This window comes from Leucoraja erinacea, chromosome 19, assembly GCF_028641065.1.
Source record: "Leucoraja erinacea ecotype New England chromosome 19, Leri_hhj_1, whole genome shotgun sequence".
In the NCBI taxonomy this organism is placed as follows: domain Eukaryota; kingdom Metazoa; phylum Chordata; class Chondrichthyes; order Rajiformes; family Rajidae; genus Leucoraja; species Leucoraja erinaceus.
In genome coordinates, this window is record NC_073395.1 from 20,745,216 (window position 1) to 20,763,092 (window position 17,877).

The following is a 17,877-nucleotide window of genomic DNA, read 5'->3' on the forward strand; positions in this document are numbered from 1 at the left end:
TTTGGATCGAGACCCTTCTTCAGACTAAAGAATTTGAAGAAGTCCAAAGGCATCTGAAGAAGGGTCTCGACCTGAAATGTCACCTATTCCTTTTCTCCAGGGCCCCTGCCTGACCAGCTGAGTTACTCCCGTAATTTGTGTATAACATCTGAATTGAGATGAACTCCAGCTGTTGCAATACATAAGTTATCCCTGTTAATTCTGGCTTTATTGAGGTTCAGCAAAAAGTATAAATTAGTTATTTTACTTTTTAGTTTACATTACTTAAGAGAAACAGCATGAAGACAGATCCTTCGGTCCACAAAGTTTGTGCCAACCAGCGATCACCCTGTACACTAGCACTATTGTACACACTAAGTACAATTTCCAATTTTTCACCAAAGCCAGTTGACTTGTAAACCTGTCCATCTTTTGAGTGTGGGAGGAAACCTGAGCACCTGGAGAAAACCTGCGTGGTCACAGGAAGAACGTACAAACTACCTACAGACAGCACCTGTAGTTAGGATCGAACCTGTGTCTCTGGTGCTGTAAGGCAGCGACTCTATCAACTAACTTATCAGTTATTAGTTAATGTTATTGTTATCAGTTGATTGGAATCATAAATTAAAAATGCATTTCTGACCTAATTATGGATGTAATTGTATGGATATAATTGTATGGATAAAATTATATGGATGTAATTTTAGTTTGGTGACGATTTCTATTTTCACAACAGGTTTGTCAAACCACAGGCTTGGAAAGCACCAGGAAGAAGCAAAGGGTCCTCTTTGCAACATGGAAACTGTTGGGGCAGAAGGAGAAAATGAAAAAAATCAGGTAACTTTGTTGTCAGATGTTTAGCTGGATGGATTATTATTAGGGTAATAACTTTCAGAGATCTATCCATTGTTTTGCAGGTATAAGTAAAAATTGAAATGAATTATTATTTGCTTAACAAATGCAAAATAAGTTTTATTCATATTTTGAAAGTAATTTTATTCTCAATATAGCAAGATTTAAGTTGGACGGAATGATAGTATTCAATCAGGATTGATTATTGTCTACAACTGAATTGCACACCATATAAATTGGTGCAGCACTGGGACAGGCCCTTCGGCCCACAATGTCTGTGCTGAACATGATGCCAACAAACTAATCTCTGCCTGCATGTGTTCCATATCCCACTATTGTCTACATGTCCTGTCTTAAACACCACAATCTTATCTGCCTTCACAACTTCCACTGGTAGTGTATCCATGGCACCCATCCCGTGTTTAAAAAAAAAATTAAAAATCTTGTTCTACACATCTCCTAGAAACTTACCACCTCTCATCTTAAAGTTATATCCTTTAATAGTTGACATTTCCATCCTAGGAAGGGTAGACAGCCAGAACCTATCTATGCCACTGATAATTTAATAGACTATTCGGCCTCGTCTCAATCTCTGACACCTCAGAGAAACCAATCTGAGTTTGTCCATTCTCCCCTTATAGCTAACACTCTCTAATTCAGGCATAAATATGTTTCATTCCACTGGCTACAACCAAACAATGTCACAATGAAGATAGACATAAAATGCTGGAGTAACTCAGCAGGTCAGGCAGCATTTCTGGGAAAATGGAATAGGTGATGTTTCGGGTTGAGACCCTTCTTCAGTCATAACGAAGTTTGGTTTCATTATATTTTGTGGGATGATTTATTTTCCCCTATATTGTACAAATCAATTTCAAAATATAAATTGCATTTATTAATTAGATTGATCCAAAGCTGGCCCCAGTAAACTCCATTTAGGAAAGTATAAGGACAAAATGAGGTTTTAACACAAATGTTATAGTCACAATGCAATACTCATCTCATTGTTCTTCCACTATTTACTTCATGCCATCTGGTTGGAAGTCAATTTTTCCAACTGAGCATCTTTCCCAGCAGATAGATACAAAAAAGCTGGAGTAACTAATCAGGCCTGGCAGCATCTCTGGAGCAAAGGAATAGGTGATGTTTTGGGTCAAGACCCTTCTTCAAACTGAAGAATTCGAAGAAGTCCGACCTGAAACGTCACCTATTCCTTTTCTCCAGAGATCCTGCCTGACTCCAGCGTTTTGTGTCTACCTTCGATTTAAACCAGCATTGCGCTTCTTACACATCTTCCTACACATCTTTCCCTGCAGTCCCATTTTTGAAGTCCAGGGGCTTTGCTGATAGAAAATAACCATGAAAAGTCAAAGATTTGGAAGATAAAATAAAGCAACAAAAGTGTAAAGCCCCTCACATCAGCTGGCAATATATGATGTGCTTTACATTATATTGCAGTGGGAGAATTGCCACAGAATCGACTTCATTCTTTTGTAATAATGCATTTTCTTTGAAACTGTTATTGTTTCTAAAGCTTTGATCTAAATCTACGGCAGTACTTTGTTTGATTTTGTGACTGAGTATTGGGTAAATTAGTGTAGGTGATACATTCATACAATTTTGTTTGACACCCCGCAGAGCAAAGTTTCAATTCGATGGCAAACTTGATTTATGAAGTCTTAATAAGGTCCCTTGGATTTGCTACATACTTAGAAAACTGTTAATTTTAATATTTAGCCCTGTCACAATTTCCAGTAACAGTAACTACAGATAGGCCCTGAGTTATATAAGGGTTCAGTTCCAGAGAACTGGCTGAAAGGCAATTTCTCTTTGCGTCAAACACCTGTTTTCGACCTATTGAGATTGACCAAATGGTGCCAGCACAACAACCTGGCTCTCACCACCAGCAAAACCAAGGAACTGATTGTGGACTTTGGAAGGGGTAGGATAGGGACCCACAATCCTATTTATTTCAATGGGACGATGGTGGAAAGGGTCAAAAACTTCAAATTCCTGGGTGTGCATATTTCCGAAGATCTTTCCTGGTCCCAGCACACTGATGCAATTATAAAGAAGGCACATCAGCACCTCTACTTCCTGAGAAGATTATGGAGAGTCGGTATGTCAAGGAGGACTCTCGGTATGTCAAGGAGGACTCTCTCGAACTTCTACAGGTGCACAGTAGAGAGCATACTGACTGGCTGCATCGTGGCCTGGTTCGGCAACTTGAACATCCAGGAGCGGAAAAAAATGCAGAAAGTTGTGTCCACTGCCCAGTCCATCATCGGTTCTGACCTCCCCACCATCGAAGGGATCTATCGCAGTTGCTGCCTCAAAAAGGCTACCAACATCATCAAAGCCCCACACCATCCTGGCCACGCACTCATCTCTCCGTTGCCATCGGGAAGAAGCTTGAAATGTGAAACATCCAGGTTCAGGAACAACTTCTTCCCCACAGCCATCAGGCTATTAAATACAACATCAAACAAACTCTGAACAATAACAGTCTATTAATACTATTGCACTTTATCTATTTATTTATAGTGTGTATATATATATATATATATGGTCTATGGTATATAGACACACTGAACTTTTATCTCCTGTTCTGTATTACGTTTCCATATTTTGCTGCAGCAAGCAAGAATTTCATTGTCCTATCTGGGACACATGACAATAAAACTGTCTTGACTCTTGACTTGTTTTCTGTAGTAACCCACATTGCATCATCCGACATATACTCGCTTTATTTTTTTTTAAATTTCATTGACTATTCACCTACATGATTAAACTAATGGAATATATGGAGAAACGTATACCTTGTATTCAGTGCTTAATGAATACCACAAAACATTTTATTATGATTATCACTACTATCTTGAAATATACTTCAATGATGTGCAGGAGAATTTGTGTCAAGTCACATTTGCATTGGAAGCTCTTAAGGGCCTGTCCCACTTGGGCGTCATTCGCGCGTCACGCAGCTGGTGCGCGAAGATTTTGTAAATCCCAAAATCATGCGGTGCCGCGCGTGACCCTGCCTATGTCACCACGCATGCGCCGTGACACGCAAATGATGACGCCCAAGTGGGACAGGCCCTTTAGGGTCATAGAGTTTTGATTGAGCAGCAGTGAAGAAGCTTGTTCTGAACTGTCTCTTCATATGCATTTACAGATTTCACAGAAATAAATCAAGAAATCAATTGATGGTTTCCTTTGATGTTACTTTCCAGGTGAAAATGTTACTTCACGTCAGAAGTGGTTGTCTCAGGAGTAAAAGTTGCTTTATAATTGTAAATCTTCCCAGATTCTTTAATCGTCAAATAAGAGAACGGGTCACATTTATCATCAGTGGGTTCTAGGAATCTGGCAACATATGTAAAACTTGCAAGATTGGAAAGAATAATTGCAGATTATAAAGTTACTTAACTTTGGAACAAATTTTTCTCAAACTTTGACAAGACTATGGTATGAAACTTAATCTACTGTATAAATTATAATCTATCTATACATACGTAACTAAAACTCTGATCTTGTGCTCTTCCGGTTTGCTCGTGTTTTCTATTTGCGCAAAAACGGTACACGATAGTGCTACGATTTTTTGCCAGCTCACTCGCCGATCTCCTATGCTGCGAGTGCAACAAGATGCGTTCCTATCAGTGGTACATTGTAAAAATTATCGAGATTTAAGAACCGAGCGTGCCCAGATCGATCTCTCCTGCCAGTCAGCGCCGCACGGATTGGTCTCTTATCCTGTCACTCCCAGGGACAGTCAGCCCCTTTCTGCGCCATTGCATCTTTACTGGAGCTGAGGGACGCTGTGGGTGGCCGGCAGAGGTCTGCAATCGGACACAATTTTCAGAGGGACTGGAAGCGGTGCGGAGTTGGAGATGTCGCCAAACGGAAAGCGGAGAATCTGATGCCGGCGGAGGAGTGCATCCAGCGCCCGTTGTGAGTCCCAAGCCCACTGCCATCGCGATGCCTCGCAGCTCCAGCCCCTTTCCCTCTGGTCCCCCTCGCTGGCTCTGCCGTCCCCCCCCCCCCCCCCCCCGTCCCCTTGATGCCCCCCTTCTCCCCCATGGCTCTTCCCTCGTCTTTTTTCCGAGCTCTCCACCAAACCATCAAAACTCGTGGTGCGCACCGTGACGGACACCGACTCCATCCACCCCCCCGCAGCCCGGCCCGGTGGCGACAGGTAGCTGGGCGGGCATGGCAGCGACGGGCGGGGATGGGCCGAGCAGAAGTAGCGGTTGGGCAGGACGGGGACAGGTCGAGCGACGGCTGAGTGGGCGGAGGGAGGGAGAGTTGGGTTGCAGGGTGGCCGAGCAGTTTGCGCGGAGTTTGAGATGCGTACACTCACTCACTCACTCACTCACTCACACTCACACTCTCACTCACAGAGAGGAGGTGAGTGGGGGAGGTCAGGCTGGATAGTGTGGGGGGGGCGGAAGGGGGAGGTGAGGAGCGAGATATAGAGGGATGGGGAGAGAAGTTGTGGAGAGAGGGAGGGTGTGACTGAGGGTAGGGGAAAGGAGAGGGAGAGGCGAGGGGGGGAGGGTAGGGGGAGAGGAAGAGGATGGGGAGGGAGTGTTGGGAGCTATGCGCGAGTGGTGGAATGTTGCGTTGGAACGGGTGAGTGGTGGAATATTGCGTTGGAACGGGTGAGTGGTGGAATATTGCGTTGGGGGAGCAGACCCAACGGATCTGCTCTTAGTCTAGATTGTTCTATAAGTCTGGCTCTGATAAAATCATTTTAACGTGTGTGTTTTGATGTCCCGTTTTAAAAGATTGAAGCCATTATGCAGAGATTATTTGTGTTCTGATAGGCAGCTGGCACCTGTTGAGTATCCATAGTAAACTAATTAAGACATTCACAAAATACAATAATTGCAGAGAATCCTGAGCAATTAGTTTGACTAGTTCACTGTAGATGCTCCATAATTCAGGAATCATTATGAGTAAATGAGATCCAAAAAATATTAATTGTTTTGAAATAAATATTTGCAACCTGTTAATAATCCCAAAGGACTGAGCAGTGTTCAGCATACATGTACAGAAAAATGACTATCAGAATATAAATAGACACATATCCTGAGTATATAATAATTAAAAATACACTTCTTAACTTTCAGTTACTCTTTACATGTTGTGAGAGTCAAGATTGCAAATGTTAACCAGACAAATCCCAATTTATAGTTATTTCAATCAATTAATACACACCTTGGCCCTCAACAACAAAGCTCAAGCCCCAAATATGTTTGAAGCCAAAAACTTGGTTATTAGTTTGAAAATGGAAAAATCTCTAGCTCTCAAAAATTGCACACTTAAGCAAATGATCTTATTTTATGGACTATACATTTGTGATGTTTATTTGACCATTTGTGCAAGTCACAAACCACTTCCTGGAGTCCTACGAATTTCTTGGTGTTGGATGACTTTATATGTCACAGTTTTTACCAAAATTCTCATAGTTATATTTGGAGACTGGGGGTAGTAATTCTAGAATTAGTAAACTGAGTCATAAGAACTGACTTGGCTGATAAACTAGGGGTTTAGCAGTGTTTTGCAAAGTTGAGCTCTTGGAATTAATTATTGGAAATATTGAAATATGGCTTTATATTTGCCTATTCTGCTTTGGTGTCCTGAGCATTGTAGGAATATTATAGTTAGACAGTCAAGTCTAGCTGTTTGATGTCTTATATGATTATTATTTTTCCTGTTCTACTGTGGTTGTTTACACACAGTCATGCAGGACTGAAACAGGCACTTGAGCCAAACATGTCCGTGCTGATAAGATGCCCATCCAATGTGCTCCCATTTTTCTGCCTTGGCCCATGTCCCTCTAAAGGGCCTGTCCCACTTTCCCGAGTTATTCACGAATTCTCCCGAGTTTTCAAGCTGGCAGAATGTTCGTAACAAGTCCATAGGAGGCCGTAGGAGTCCGTGGATATATCGTAGCGGCTCGTTATGCCAGCCGTAGGTACTCGGGGCATCAGGTAAGTCGGGACGTTTTTTTCCAGCCTGATGAAAATTGTTCGTTAGTAAAAAAAAATAGCCCCGAGTACCTACGGCTGGCATAACGAGCCACTACGTATATCCACGGACTCCTACGGACTCGTTACGAACATTCTGCGAGTTTGAAAACTCGGGAGAATTTGTGAATAACTCAGGAGAATTTGTGAATAACTCGGGAAAGTGGGACAGGCCCTTAAACCTTTCCTATCCACTTATCTGTCCAAATGTTTTTCAATAACGTTGTTATTGTACTTGCCCCACCCCTTCCAGGCTACATTCTGTCTGTATCTTGGGTGGGACCACCTTGCTGAAATTCCTCTCTACAATGCTCTCAGCACCCAGATGACCCTGAGTGTGTCCTGCTCCAGTTCCTCCATGTGGTCAGTCAGGGGATGCAACTGGACACAATTCCCACGTGTAGTCATCACCAGGATCACTGGAAAATTCCCTGATCTCCCACAACCTTCAGGAGTAGCATACTAAGACTCTTAATTGCCATTCCACTACACTAAGAGTAAAGAGGAAAGTTAAAAAGATCTTGCCTTATCTGACCTTAGCCCTCTGCTCATCCTCCTCGATGAAGCCTCTCAATCCAAGCCTTGGCATTTGCCCTTAATCATAATATTTCACCTCCAATGCAATGACTCCAAAAATACCTGCTCCAGAATATTCATTCAACTAGTGTCTGCTTTCATTTCACACGATATCAGGGCCTTTGAATCCTGGAAAGAAACAATTTTTCAAACCTTCCATGCTTTTCCACTCTTCAGCTCAGCAGTCCATGTGGAAGATGCTTAGATGATGTGCTTCCTTATTTTTGTTACTTGTTTCCTTTGTTAATACTGTAATTTGCCTCAATCAGCTTTGTGCAAAATGGTTTTTGAAACCAGTTTATACCATTATTTTAAAACAACAAATCTGCTGGTCGAGCTGTATGTGTGGGTGGAATTCCATCCACAGTGCAGATCAAACCACTGCGATTGTCCAACAGATTGTTTGTTGCCACTGATTCCAGCATCTGCAATCTCCTGTCTCCGAAACCATTACTTGTCTCGAATTTGTCATCATTATGGGCTTAATCTTTTCAAAGATTGGTTAAGGATTTTGAGATCTGTAGGAACTTGGGAAATGGTGTATGTGCAAACTTCCATCTTCAGGGAAAAGGTGATGAGCGATGGATTAAAATATGTACATATCAATCTAGTTTTATACATTTTAAATGCCAAAAATGATCTGAAGTATACTGTGATTAAACACACGGAGATTGCAGCAAATAGTTTTGCTTTCTCTCAATACATTATTCTGCATTGTTGTTAGATAAGACACAATTGATCTTGTCTCGACTTTCTTTAAAGTCAACATGAGATGTGGCAAGTAAATAGTGTAGTAATTGCTGTCAAATATATTTTTGAAATGGAGGTGAAGTTTGGTTTGTGCTGCTTAATATTTCTATCCATGTTGCTAATTTGAGTTGCATAACTAAATTAGTCCAAGCACGAGGCAATGGTGAGGAACATTGTCATCTTCCCGTGTCCCACTCACTTGCCGACAAAGGTATTGAATAAAAATGACTGGACTTTTTTTTAACCAGTTCCTTATTTTGCAAGCATTATATTATATTCGTACATTCTTTCCGATTTTCACTTTCTTCCTCTTGGAAAAGAGTGTGAAGTTGCATCAAGATTGAAAGTAAGATGAACAAACCCAAGGCCAAGATTTGAAAATGCCTTCCATAGCTGTACCCAGCGTTATACATCTGGCTGATTATCAATCTTAATGCTCGGGAAGAATGTTATAAATATGCATAACATTTTTAATAGAAGTGACAACCACGTGGATGCAAATCAAGATGTCAATCATGTATTTATGAATCCTTTTAGCAAATCGTAACATGAAGATGGAAGAAAATGTATGCTGGCCCGACCCTGATGGGAGACTGACCAAGTGAACTTGTGCTCCCTTCAGCCAGTAAACAAGATTTAATGATTACTGCCGCGGTTGATGATGAATAAAAGTGCTGATGTTCGCCCTCCAAAAGCAGGACCTGATTCAGGGATACTTTGAACCTTTGTCATTTGCTGCGCTTGGTTTAATATCTCAGATATAGATTTCAGGCACTGAATAGCAACAGGAAAAGATCTCAAGTTGACAGAGACTGGTTTGGATATTGTATTGTGGTGCCTTCAGCATTCTGCCTTTCTAGGTATTGCTCTTTGGAGTTGTGTATCAACACATTTTTTGTCTTTTGTTATTTTCTTGTCTTTCCTCTTTTTCCTGTTTTTTCATCTTCTAAACCCATTTACTTTTGTCTATTCTTAAAATTATTTCATCCATGTTAAATTGTTGGCATATTTTGTGACACCTGTATAGCTTCAATCTTGGAAGTCTTTTCACTTCAAGAATTTTCTCTTGTGGCAATTATCAGCATTGTTCAGTTGTCAGCCGCAGGGTTTTTTTAAACCAGTTAATTGCAAGACGTACTTTGCAGCTTCATTTCCTCTGACATTCAGCAGGCAGTGAGTTTTCAGAATGTATTTGGGTGCGAAGGGTGTGTGTTTTTTTTTTTGGAGGAAGTGCATCTCGGGCGAATCAGCTGCACTGCTCTCGTTGACCTTGTGACCGGTTTTTAATCCGTTTTACCAGAACCTTGAAATTTGGGGTGAAAAGAAGAGAATTACAGCAAGGAGGAATGGTGGAAGAATGAAGCAGACATTTTTGTCGGTGGTCAAAACAAAACAATTTCTTTTCAAGGGAGTCTCATGATTGAAGAAAATGGCTTCACACTTTACAGTAGAAAGTATGTGTCATCACTTAACTTCTAATCCATTTGTGTAATTGTTAAACAGGCATGTGGTTTGATGTGCAAATATGGTTTGACTTTGAGTTGACATGTAGTGTTTATATCTTCAGGTTGGAACAGAGTGATGTTGTTGTCGAACCAGAGAGTGAGCAAGTAGAGGAGTCGAATAACTGTTGCCTGTTTTGAGCCATTTCAGAAACATGAGAATTGAGAATGTAGCTTTGTTTTTTGTATTTTACTCATTTAAAAATTTGGTAAAGAAGTGAAAGTGGGGCGATTTTTAATTTCCTGCTAACCTCCAGTCACATTTGTCATCTCAGCTTCAAATCTGTAAAGCCAAGAAAGCATTATGTGCATTTTATGCTTAATAGAGTTTGATACTTGTTCTGCTCATTTGCCTCTTGCATAACATTAAATCTGTGATGTGTAGTCACATTCATGAGTCGTGCAGACTCTGTAAATTGTTCTTCTCACACCCCCTTTTTGCCTCATAGCAGAGGAAAATATTTCAATTTCTTGAAAATTTCAGAAGATCATAAATACTCTGTGTTTTGATGTTGATATTTGCATTTTCCTGGTTTCGTACCTCCATCTCCTGGCGCGAGTGGGGGGCGACACAGTGGCGCAGGGTTAGAGTTGCTGCCCTACAGCGCCAGAGACCTGGGTTCAATCCTGACTATGAGTGCTGTCTGTATGGAGTTTGTACGTTCTCCCTGTGACTGTGTGGGTTTTCTCTGAGTGATTTGGTTTCCTCCCACACTCCAATGATATGTAGTGTGTAGGTTAATTGGCTTCTGTAACTTGTCCCTCTTGTATGGGGTGATCGCTTGTGGGCATGGACTCAGTGGACCCAAGGGCCTGTTTCCATGCTGTATTTCTGAGTATTCCACCATTGGATTTAATTCACAGAGTGAATAGTTTTTGTTTCATGGCCACTTTTAACTATCTCAAATATGTTGAATGGATGACATTTCAATATTAACCAGATAATACAATCTTGTTTCCCTGAATCCATGCATTTTCTTGTCAAAGACAAATGTTCTTTTCTTCAGACTTGTTTGCTGAGATTATGTCCGGGCCACAAAATTGGCTCTGCCAAGGCTAAGTGCAGCTGTAACTATTGAACACCAGCCTCCCACAGGTCCAGATCAAAGTATAATTGTCCATTCTGATTGCTTTTTGAAATTGTTGTTTTGCTTTTCATGGTTTGTGTAGAAAATGCCGAAATTCTGTTCTCATTCCCTTTGTCTTTCGTGCTGTGAGTAGTTACACCGATGTGGTTGAGCTTTTGCAGTGAAGACCCACCCTTTTTTTGCAGCCTTATCACTTTTTAACCTTCCCCTGCCATCTGCACAGCTCACTTGCAATCCCCTCTCCTCCCATTACAATCCTCCTGTTCCTTCATCAAGGCAGGGCATTAATTAACACGGTGAAAATCTGATTACAGATCCTTGGCAAATACTTTCTCGTCTCTTGCCAACAATGAGAAATGCATCCTTTTATCCCTCCTTAACTCGTTAGATCAAGAGCATGGTCTTAACCCATTAGCCTATAGAGCGAGGCTTGAAATCTTGGTCCTCAAACACTCCTTTCCTAAAGCAGCCATGGAGCATGTTGGGATATTGGAGGCTGTAGTCATTAACATTATTGGTACCTGCCTCCACTCAAAGGTAGTTGACAAGACCTGAAAAGGTCAGACCGGATTCTATATTTTTTAGGATCATTATTCGTGCGAACCAGTGTGACGAGCAGGGACAAAATGATGGAGGACCTTTGTCATATTGGTGTTTGGTGGAAGGCTCATTCTCTCGTGCACATGGTTAACATATGATGAGTGTTTGACGGCCCTGGGCCTGTACTCACTGGAGTTTAGAAGGATGAGGGGGACCTCATTGAAACTTACCAAATATAGAATGGCCTGGTTAGAGTGGATGTAGAGAGGACGTTTCCACGTAGGAGAGTCTTGGACCAGAGGGCACAGCCTCAAAATAAAAGGATGTATCTTTGGAAAGGAGATGAGGAGGAGTTTCTTTACTCAGAGGGTGGTGAATCTGTGGAATTCATTCTCACTGACGGCAGTGGAGGCCAAATCATTGGGTATTTTTTAAGCAGCGATTGACAAGTTATTGATTATTCAGGGGGTCGAAAGTTATGGGGAGAAGGTAGAAGAATGGGATGGGAGAAAAATACATCCACCATGATTGAATTGTGGAGTAGACTAGATGGGCTGAATGGCCTAATTCTGGTCCAATGACATATGAACATCATTGAATGAGTCAGCAAAGTCTTGGAGCTCAGTCTCTGAGCCTGCTTACCTGCAGGCTTTGTCCGCTTCCGGAAGCTGGGTGTTTAGTTTAGAGATACAGTGCGGAAACAGGCCCTTCGGCCTACCATGTCTGCACCGTACATTAATACTATCCTACACACTAGGGCAGTGTTTACATATATACCAAGCCAATTAACCTGCAAACCTGTAGGTCTGTACAGAGTGGGAGGAAACGGAAGATCTCGGAGAAAACCCAAGTGGCCATGGAGAGAAAGTGCAAATTCCGTACAGACAGCACCCGTAGTCGGGATCAAACCCGGGTCTCTGGTGCTGGAAGCGCTGTAAGGCAGCAACTCTACCGCTGTGCCACCGTGCCGCCAAATGGGTGACCGAGATTGGACTGATCGTGGTTGAGGAATGGAGTCGATGAACACTGTATACTTCCCAATTCTCCATTATATTAGCTCCACTACAGTGGGGTACTTTAGGGTGGCACAGCTGGGAGAGCTACTGCCTCTAGCGCCAGAGACTCTGGTTCGGAACTGACCTTGGGTGCCATCTATGTTGAGTTTGCACTACTACTGCCTGTTTACAAGTGTTACAGCAGCAGTTAACACATCGTTTGTTATCCATGTTCGTTTTGTAAAAAAATCCGTATGGCGAATGTTTTAAAAAAAAATCTTTATTCAACATAGCGAATTTGTATTTCCATATGAAATACGGAAAATTAACGCGGGGCAATTTGGAAAAATCAGTCCAATCGGCCTAGGGCCAGCCCTGCTCTGGAGTTTAGAAGAATAAGAGGGGATCTTGTTGAAAAATATAAGATTATTAATGGTTTGGACATGCTAGAGGCAGGAAACATGTTCCCGATGTTGGGGGAGTCCGGGACCAGGGGACACAGTTTAAGAATAAGGGGTAAGTCATTTAGAACGGAGAAGAGGAAACACTTTTTCTCACAGAGTTGTGAGTCTGTGGAATTCTCTGCCTCAGAGGGCAGTGGACGCTGGTTCTCTGGATACTCTCAAGAGAAAGCTAGATAGGGCTCTTAAAGATAGTGGAGTCAGGGAATATGGTGAGAAGGCAGGAACGGGGTACTGATTCAGCCATTATCACACTGAATTGCGGTGCTGGCTCGAACGGCCGAATTACCTACTCCTGCACCTAGTGTCTATTGAATGCAAAAGTGAGATAAGGTAGAACTAATGTGAATGGGTGATCGATAAACGGTATGGTCATGGTGGGCAGCAGGGCCTGTTTCCACGCTGTATCTTTCAATTAATTTAATCAAACAATCCAATGGGTAGCTTGTTTGAGAGAAGGTGCAGCATTTAAGTTTGGAAAATTAAGAAGAGGATTGAAGTGATGACATGTATTGCTTGAGCCAATGCTGCACAGGGCCTAGATCTGTGGTTGAGCCATGGGTCAGAGGCATAGCTTCTATGCCGTTGTGTAGTGGGTGAGGAATGTAGATAAATGCCATAGGGCAGCCAAATTTGAGAAGAATTCTAAGCATTACTCGTTGGTTGGCGGAGTCAATGAATTTTGTGAGATTGAAAAAGGACATGCAAGGATGGGCAACCCCCAGCCTCCTTCAGTTTTTCTTGTCATTAATGCATGGTAAAATCATACAATGGGCTGAATTTGCACCCTGAGTAAAGAAAGAACTATTTGACCGCTGGAAGGAAAGGGCTGAGGAAGATCCTTGTGATGACTTTCCCCGTGGCACACAGCAGAGAGCCCCTCTGCCAATATCACAGTCAGATTTGTGCCATTTTGGGAGGGAGGAGATTGTAATAACTGTCTCTGAGAGCACACTCTCTGCTCGTCTTCCCAAATTTGGGTGATGAAGTTGTGTATTTAAGGCTGTTATAAAGAAGAGCACGAGTAGGCCATCTGTCCTTTTGATCTCGCTCTACTGTTTAATAAGATTGTGATTTTTGCTGTACTATCTGCATGACCCTTGATCGGTCACCAAGGTTGTGAACACGTTACTTTGATAAAAATTTACAAGAGTAAACATTATTTAAATGTTTCAGTAACTCGTTGTGAACTGAAATGGTGACAATGTGGCAGGAAGGTCATGTTTTTTTGTGGTATCTTCATCCGGTCTTTTCAGTTAACTTATTGGTAATGCAGCAGAGGATGGAAGAAGCCGGTGGTTCATATGGTTCCGTGTAATGAGGCACTAGAAATGAGAACTCATAGCATCAATGGAAAACTTTGAGATATAATTAGGGACATTGGAAGAACAGTAAAAGACTATCGGGTGCTTGACTGAAGGCTGGAAGCAAATTACAAAGAGATAATAAATGTCTCTGCTTAGATTACATGAGATGAAAAATTACAAATAAAATTGCATGTCAGAATGGGAGAGGCTTGACATCTGCTGTAACTGCATAACGTAATTATACAGCTGAAAGCAAAAAGCTTGTCAAAGATTAAGACAATTACAGGAGAGTTGTAACAAGCACAGAGTTTGAGAGAAATGTACGGTAGCAAAGCTTAAATTACATTTCTGAAGAGAACATAAATGTAATGTAGATTGGATGCTTGGCAGAAGTGCTCAGTGTTACTGAGTTGTAGATAAAAAGGGATTTTGTGTTTCTTATCTGTCATTGTTGATCATTGAGCTCTCAGGATCATGTTGAATTTGTATAAGAACGTTCTGCGGCTCATTGTGAACATAGTTTCCTGAAACTACAGGTGCACAACTATATAGAAAGTTTATAAAGACACTTGCGGATTTCGGACATTTTCGGATTTCAGAATGGTGGAACTAAAGTGAAGCACGGCAGATGCTGGAAACAAGGACCAAATATAGAAAATGCTTGACATTTTTGAGGAAATTACTTGGTGCTTCAGATAGTTAAAGGACTGGGGTGCAATTCATCTGTTTTGAGTATTCGAGGCCAATTTAGAATATGCAGGAAAATAAATCAAATTTCAGTTGAGAAGAATTAAGTGAGGGAGTATAAGTAAGGGTAGAAATGTTGGATTGAGAAGAAGACCATTTGGAAACATGGTGCATGCACTAGTAAAAATATACCTATTTATTCTGCATTTACATCTCTTCAAGTGCTCATCCTGGGACCCGTTACATATACTGAGGGTTGGATTGCGGCACGGTTAGCTCCATTTAGCAACTGTGTTCCCGGCTCCTCATCTAGCGTGTTCCCGATTTGTGTGTCAAGCGCTAATCCTGCCGCACGGCATAAGGCATTAACTTAAATTAGCTGTATCCCAGCGCTGCTGTTTTCCAGTTATCGGAGCTCTCTGCCGCGGGCCGCACATTTGGACGGGCCCCTTCTGTTGATCTTGGTCTGAGCTCAACCGGCGCCGCTAGACAGCCACCGTTCAATTATGCCTTCGGGCTTCCTTTGTTTCAAATACAGGTGCACAACCTCTTATCCGACAGCCTTGGGACCAGACACTTTTCGTAATTCGGAATTTGTCGGTCTTCGGAATGGAAATTTTTTTGCGTAGATTTACAGATGTTTAAGGCTCCCGGTCTCCAGGGAGTGCTCGGCTCATATCCGACCAAGGTCGCCGTTTGCGTTTTTGACCCGGCAGTTCCTCGGTCGCGAGTTTGAGTCTTCAATGGCCGGTTTTTTTTTCTTGCAGAATAAAATGTCTGTATAGAAATGCAGCAGGGTGTGTTGAACTAAAGTCCTGAATTGCAAATGTGAAACCGGACCAGCATAGAAAATGCACATTTTCTCGCACTTCATGTCACCCTAAAGGCTGGGGGCAATACATCTGCCCTTAGGCAAGACATTTTTCACAATCTCAATATCCGTGTGAAGCATTAGGCGAGGGAGTGAGCTTTGGTGTGTTGGATTGACGAGAAGACCATTTGGAAACAAAAAATGTCCTATTTATTCTGCATTTCCAGGTCAAGTGCTCATCCTGGGACCCTCCTGAGGGTTGGAATATACAATGTGTTCCACTTCTCTTTTATGAAGGGGATTTAGTTCCCCATCAATTAACTCCAGGAGCCGACCTGTTTTCCGCTGTCAAACTCTCTGCCAAGAGACACACCCTTCTGTTGATCTTGGTTGAGCTCATGCTAGACAGCTCAGTTCACTTTGCCTTGGGATTCCTACTCCCCCACGCAATGTGCCCTCACCTTCTCTTTTATCCGAATGGGGACTTTTTAGTTCGGAATTTTCGTCGAGGAATTTTTTTGCGGAGGTTCCACTGTCACCTCTGCGGGCCGCCCTCGGTGAACGTCCTGTCTCCCTTGTCCCTGGGATAGCTCGGTCGCGATTGAGTCAGCACAATACCCCCCTCCCAGAATAAACTCCAGAGAAACCCGCTCCCCGATGAATTCCGCTACGGTGACCAAGCATTTGGCACCTTCGCCCACAGCCCTAGCGGCGCGACGTGCCCTTAGGCGACATTTTGCACACCATCATCCTTCTGCCCCAGACGGGGAGCGTGTTCGCTCGTGAGTTGGAGTGGGGCTGGGCTGTGCAGACTGATCCTGGGATCTCCGTGCTTCCAGTAGGGATATACCCTCCGGGGGGGTCCCTGTCCCGATGAGGGGGGCACAGTTCTCCTTTCTGGGCGAACTGCCACTTGTCACCCGTAGCGGCCCATCGGGGAGCAGCTTCTGGTACTCCCCCACGCAATGTACCCTCACCTTCTCTTTTATGAAGGGGATTTGGTTCCCCTTTCGTTGAGAACGGGGCGGAGGTTCCGCTGTCACCTCTGCGGGCCGCTCTCGGTGAACGTCCTGTCTCCCTGTGCTGGGGGCCTGGGGGTCGGTGTCCCGTTGGTCCTGACGTGTCCGGTGACTGGCATTGTATGCTGGCATCGCCGACTTGAAGACAGTGCAAAGCCCCCACGCCAGTGCAATGGGCGGGGAGCTGGAGAGGGGAGGGAAGGGATCACACACATGGCCGGGAAGCAGAGGGGTGTAGGTGGGGTGAAACTGAAGGGAGCGACAATCTGCTGCTCCCTGCCCGCTGAGTTAAAAAGTTCCCATGCAAGACTGTGTATCGTGAGTCTACCGTGGGAACTTTTTAACTCAGCGGGCAGACAGCGGCATATTGTCAATTATTAACCCTCCCGCGCAATATACCCTCACCTTCTCTTTTATGAATGGGGATTTAGTTCCCCTTTCTTCGAGGACCGACCGGAGGTTCCGCTGTCACCTCTGCGGGCCGCCCTCGGTGAACGTTTTCAAGGACCTTTCTTCAAGGACTGAAAAAATGTCCGCTATTCGGAGGTTTTCGTTATTTGGATCTTCGGATAAAAGGTTGTGCACCTGTAAGTCAAATCAACCCGGTCACTCCTGCCTCATAACTGTAATTCTTCTGGTAACATCATCATGAATTGTTTTTGCAGCCTTTCTTATGCCATCACCCTCCTCTGTAGTGCTCTGCATAGCACTCCAGCGTTGATCTGATGAGCATTTTATCCAACTTTAGTTTGACTTTTCTACCCCTATATTTTGTGCCTCAGTTCATTAAAGACTAGTACCAATTATTGCTTCTTATCATCTTATCTGCATAACCCACTACTGTGAAGAATCCGTAGACAGGCATTCCAAGATCCATTCGTGTGCATTTCTTCATTTTAGTTTAGAGAATAGGTATGGAAACAGGCACTTCGCCCAAACGCTGACCATTTATCGCCTATTCATACGAGTTCCATGTTATCCCATTTTCGCATCAACTCCCTACACATTAGGAGCAATTTACAGAGGCTGATTAACCTACAAACCCCGTCATCTTTGGGATGTGTGAGAAAACCAGTGCAACCGGGGAAATCGCACAGGGAGAACATGCAAACTCCACACGGACAGCACCCGAAGTCAAGATCGAACCCAGATCTCTGGCGTGGTTAGGTAGCAGCTCTACCAGCTGTGACTCTGTGTCGCTCTAACATTGCAGCATTTGTCGTGTATTCTCTCGGCTCGTTATGACCTAATCCATGAGCCTTGCAGGTCAGAGAAAAT

General features: G+C 43.1%; 1 protein-coding gene across 8 annotated transcripts in view; it reads left to right on the forward strand.

Annotated features, from left to right (window-relative positions):
- osbpl8 (oxysterol binding protein-like 8) overlaps positions 1-17,877 on the forward strand; it is a 166,218-nt gene that overhangs the window by 37,610 nt on the left and 110,731 nt on the right. For 7 of the 8 annotated variants that reach the window (XM_055650565.1, XM_055650569.1, XM_055650568.1 and 4 more), the window contains one exon: positions 716-816. In XM_055650565.1, the coding sequence (XP_055506540.1) occupies positions 716-816 (101 nt within the window). Of the gene's footprint in view, positions 1-715; positions 817-9,443; positions 9,644-17,877 lie in introns of those variants that run through there. The other variant, XM_055650573.1, reaches the window with a different exon arrangement.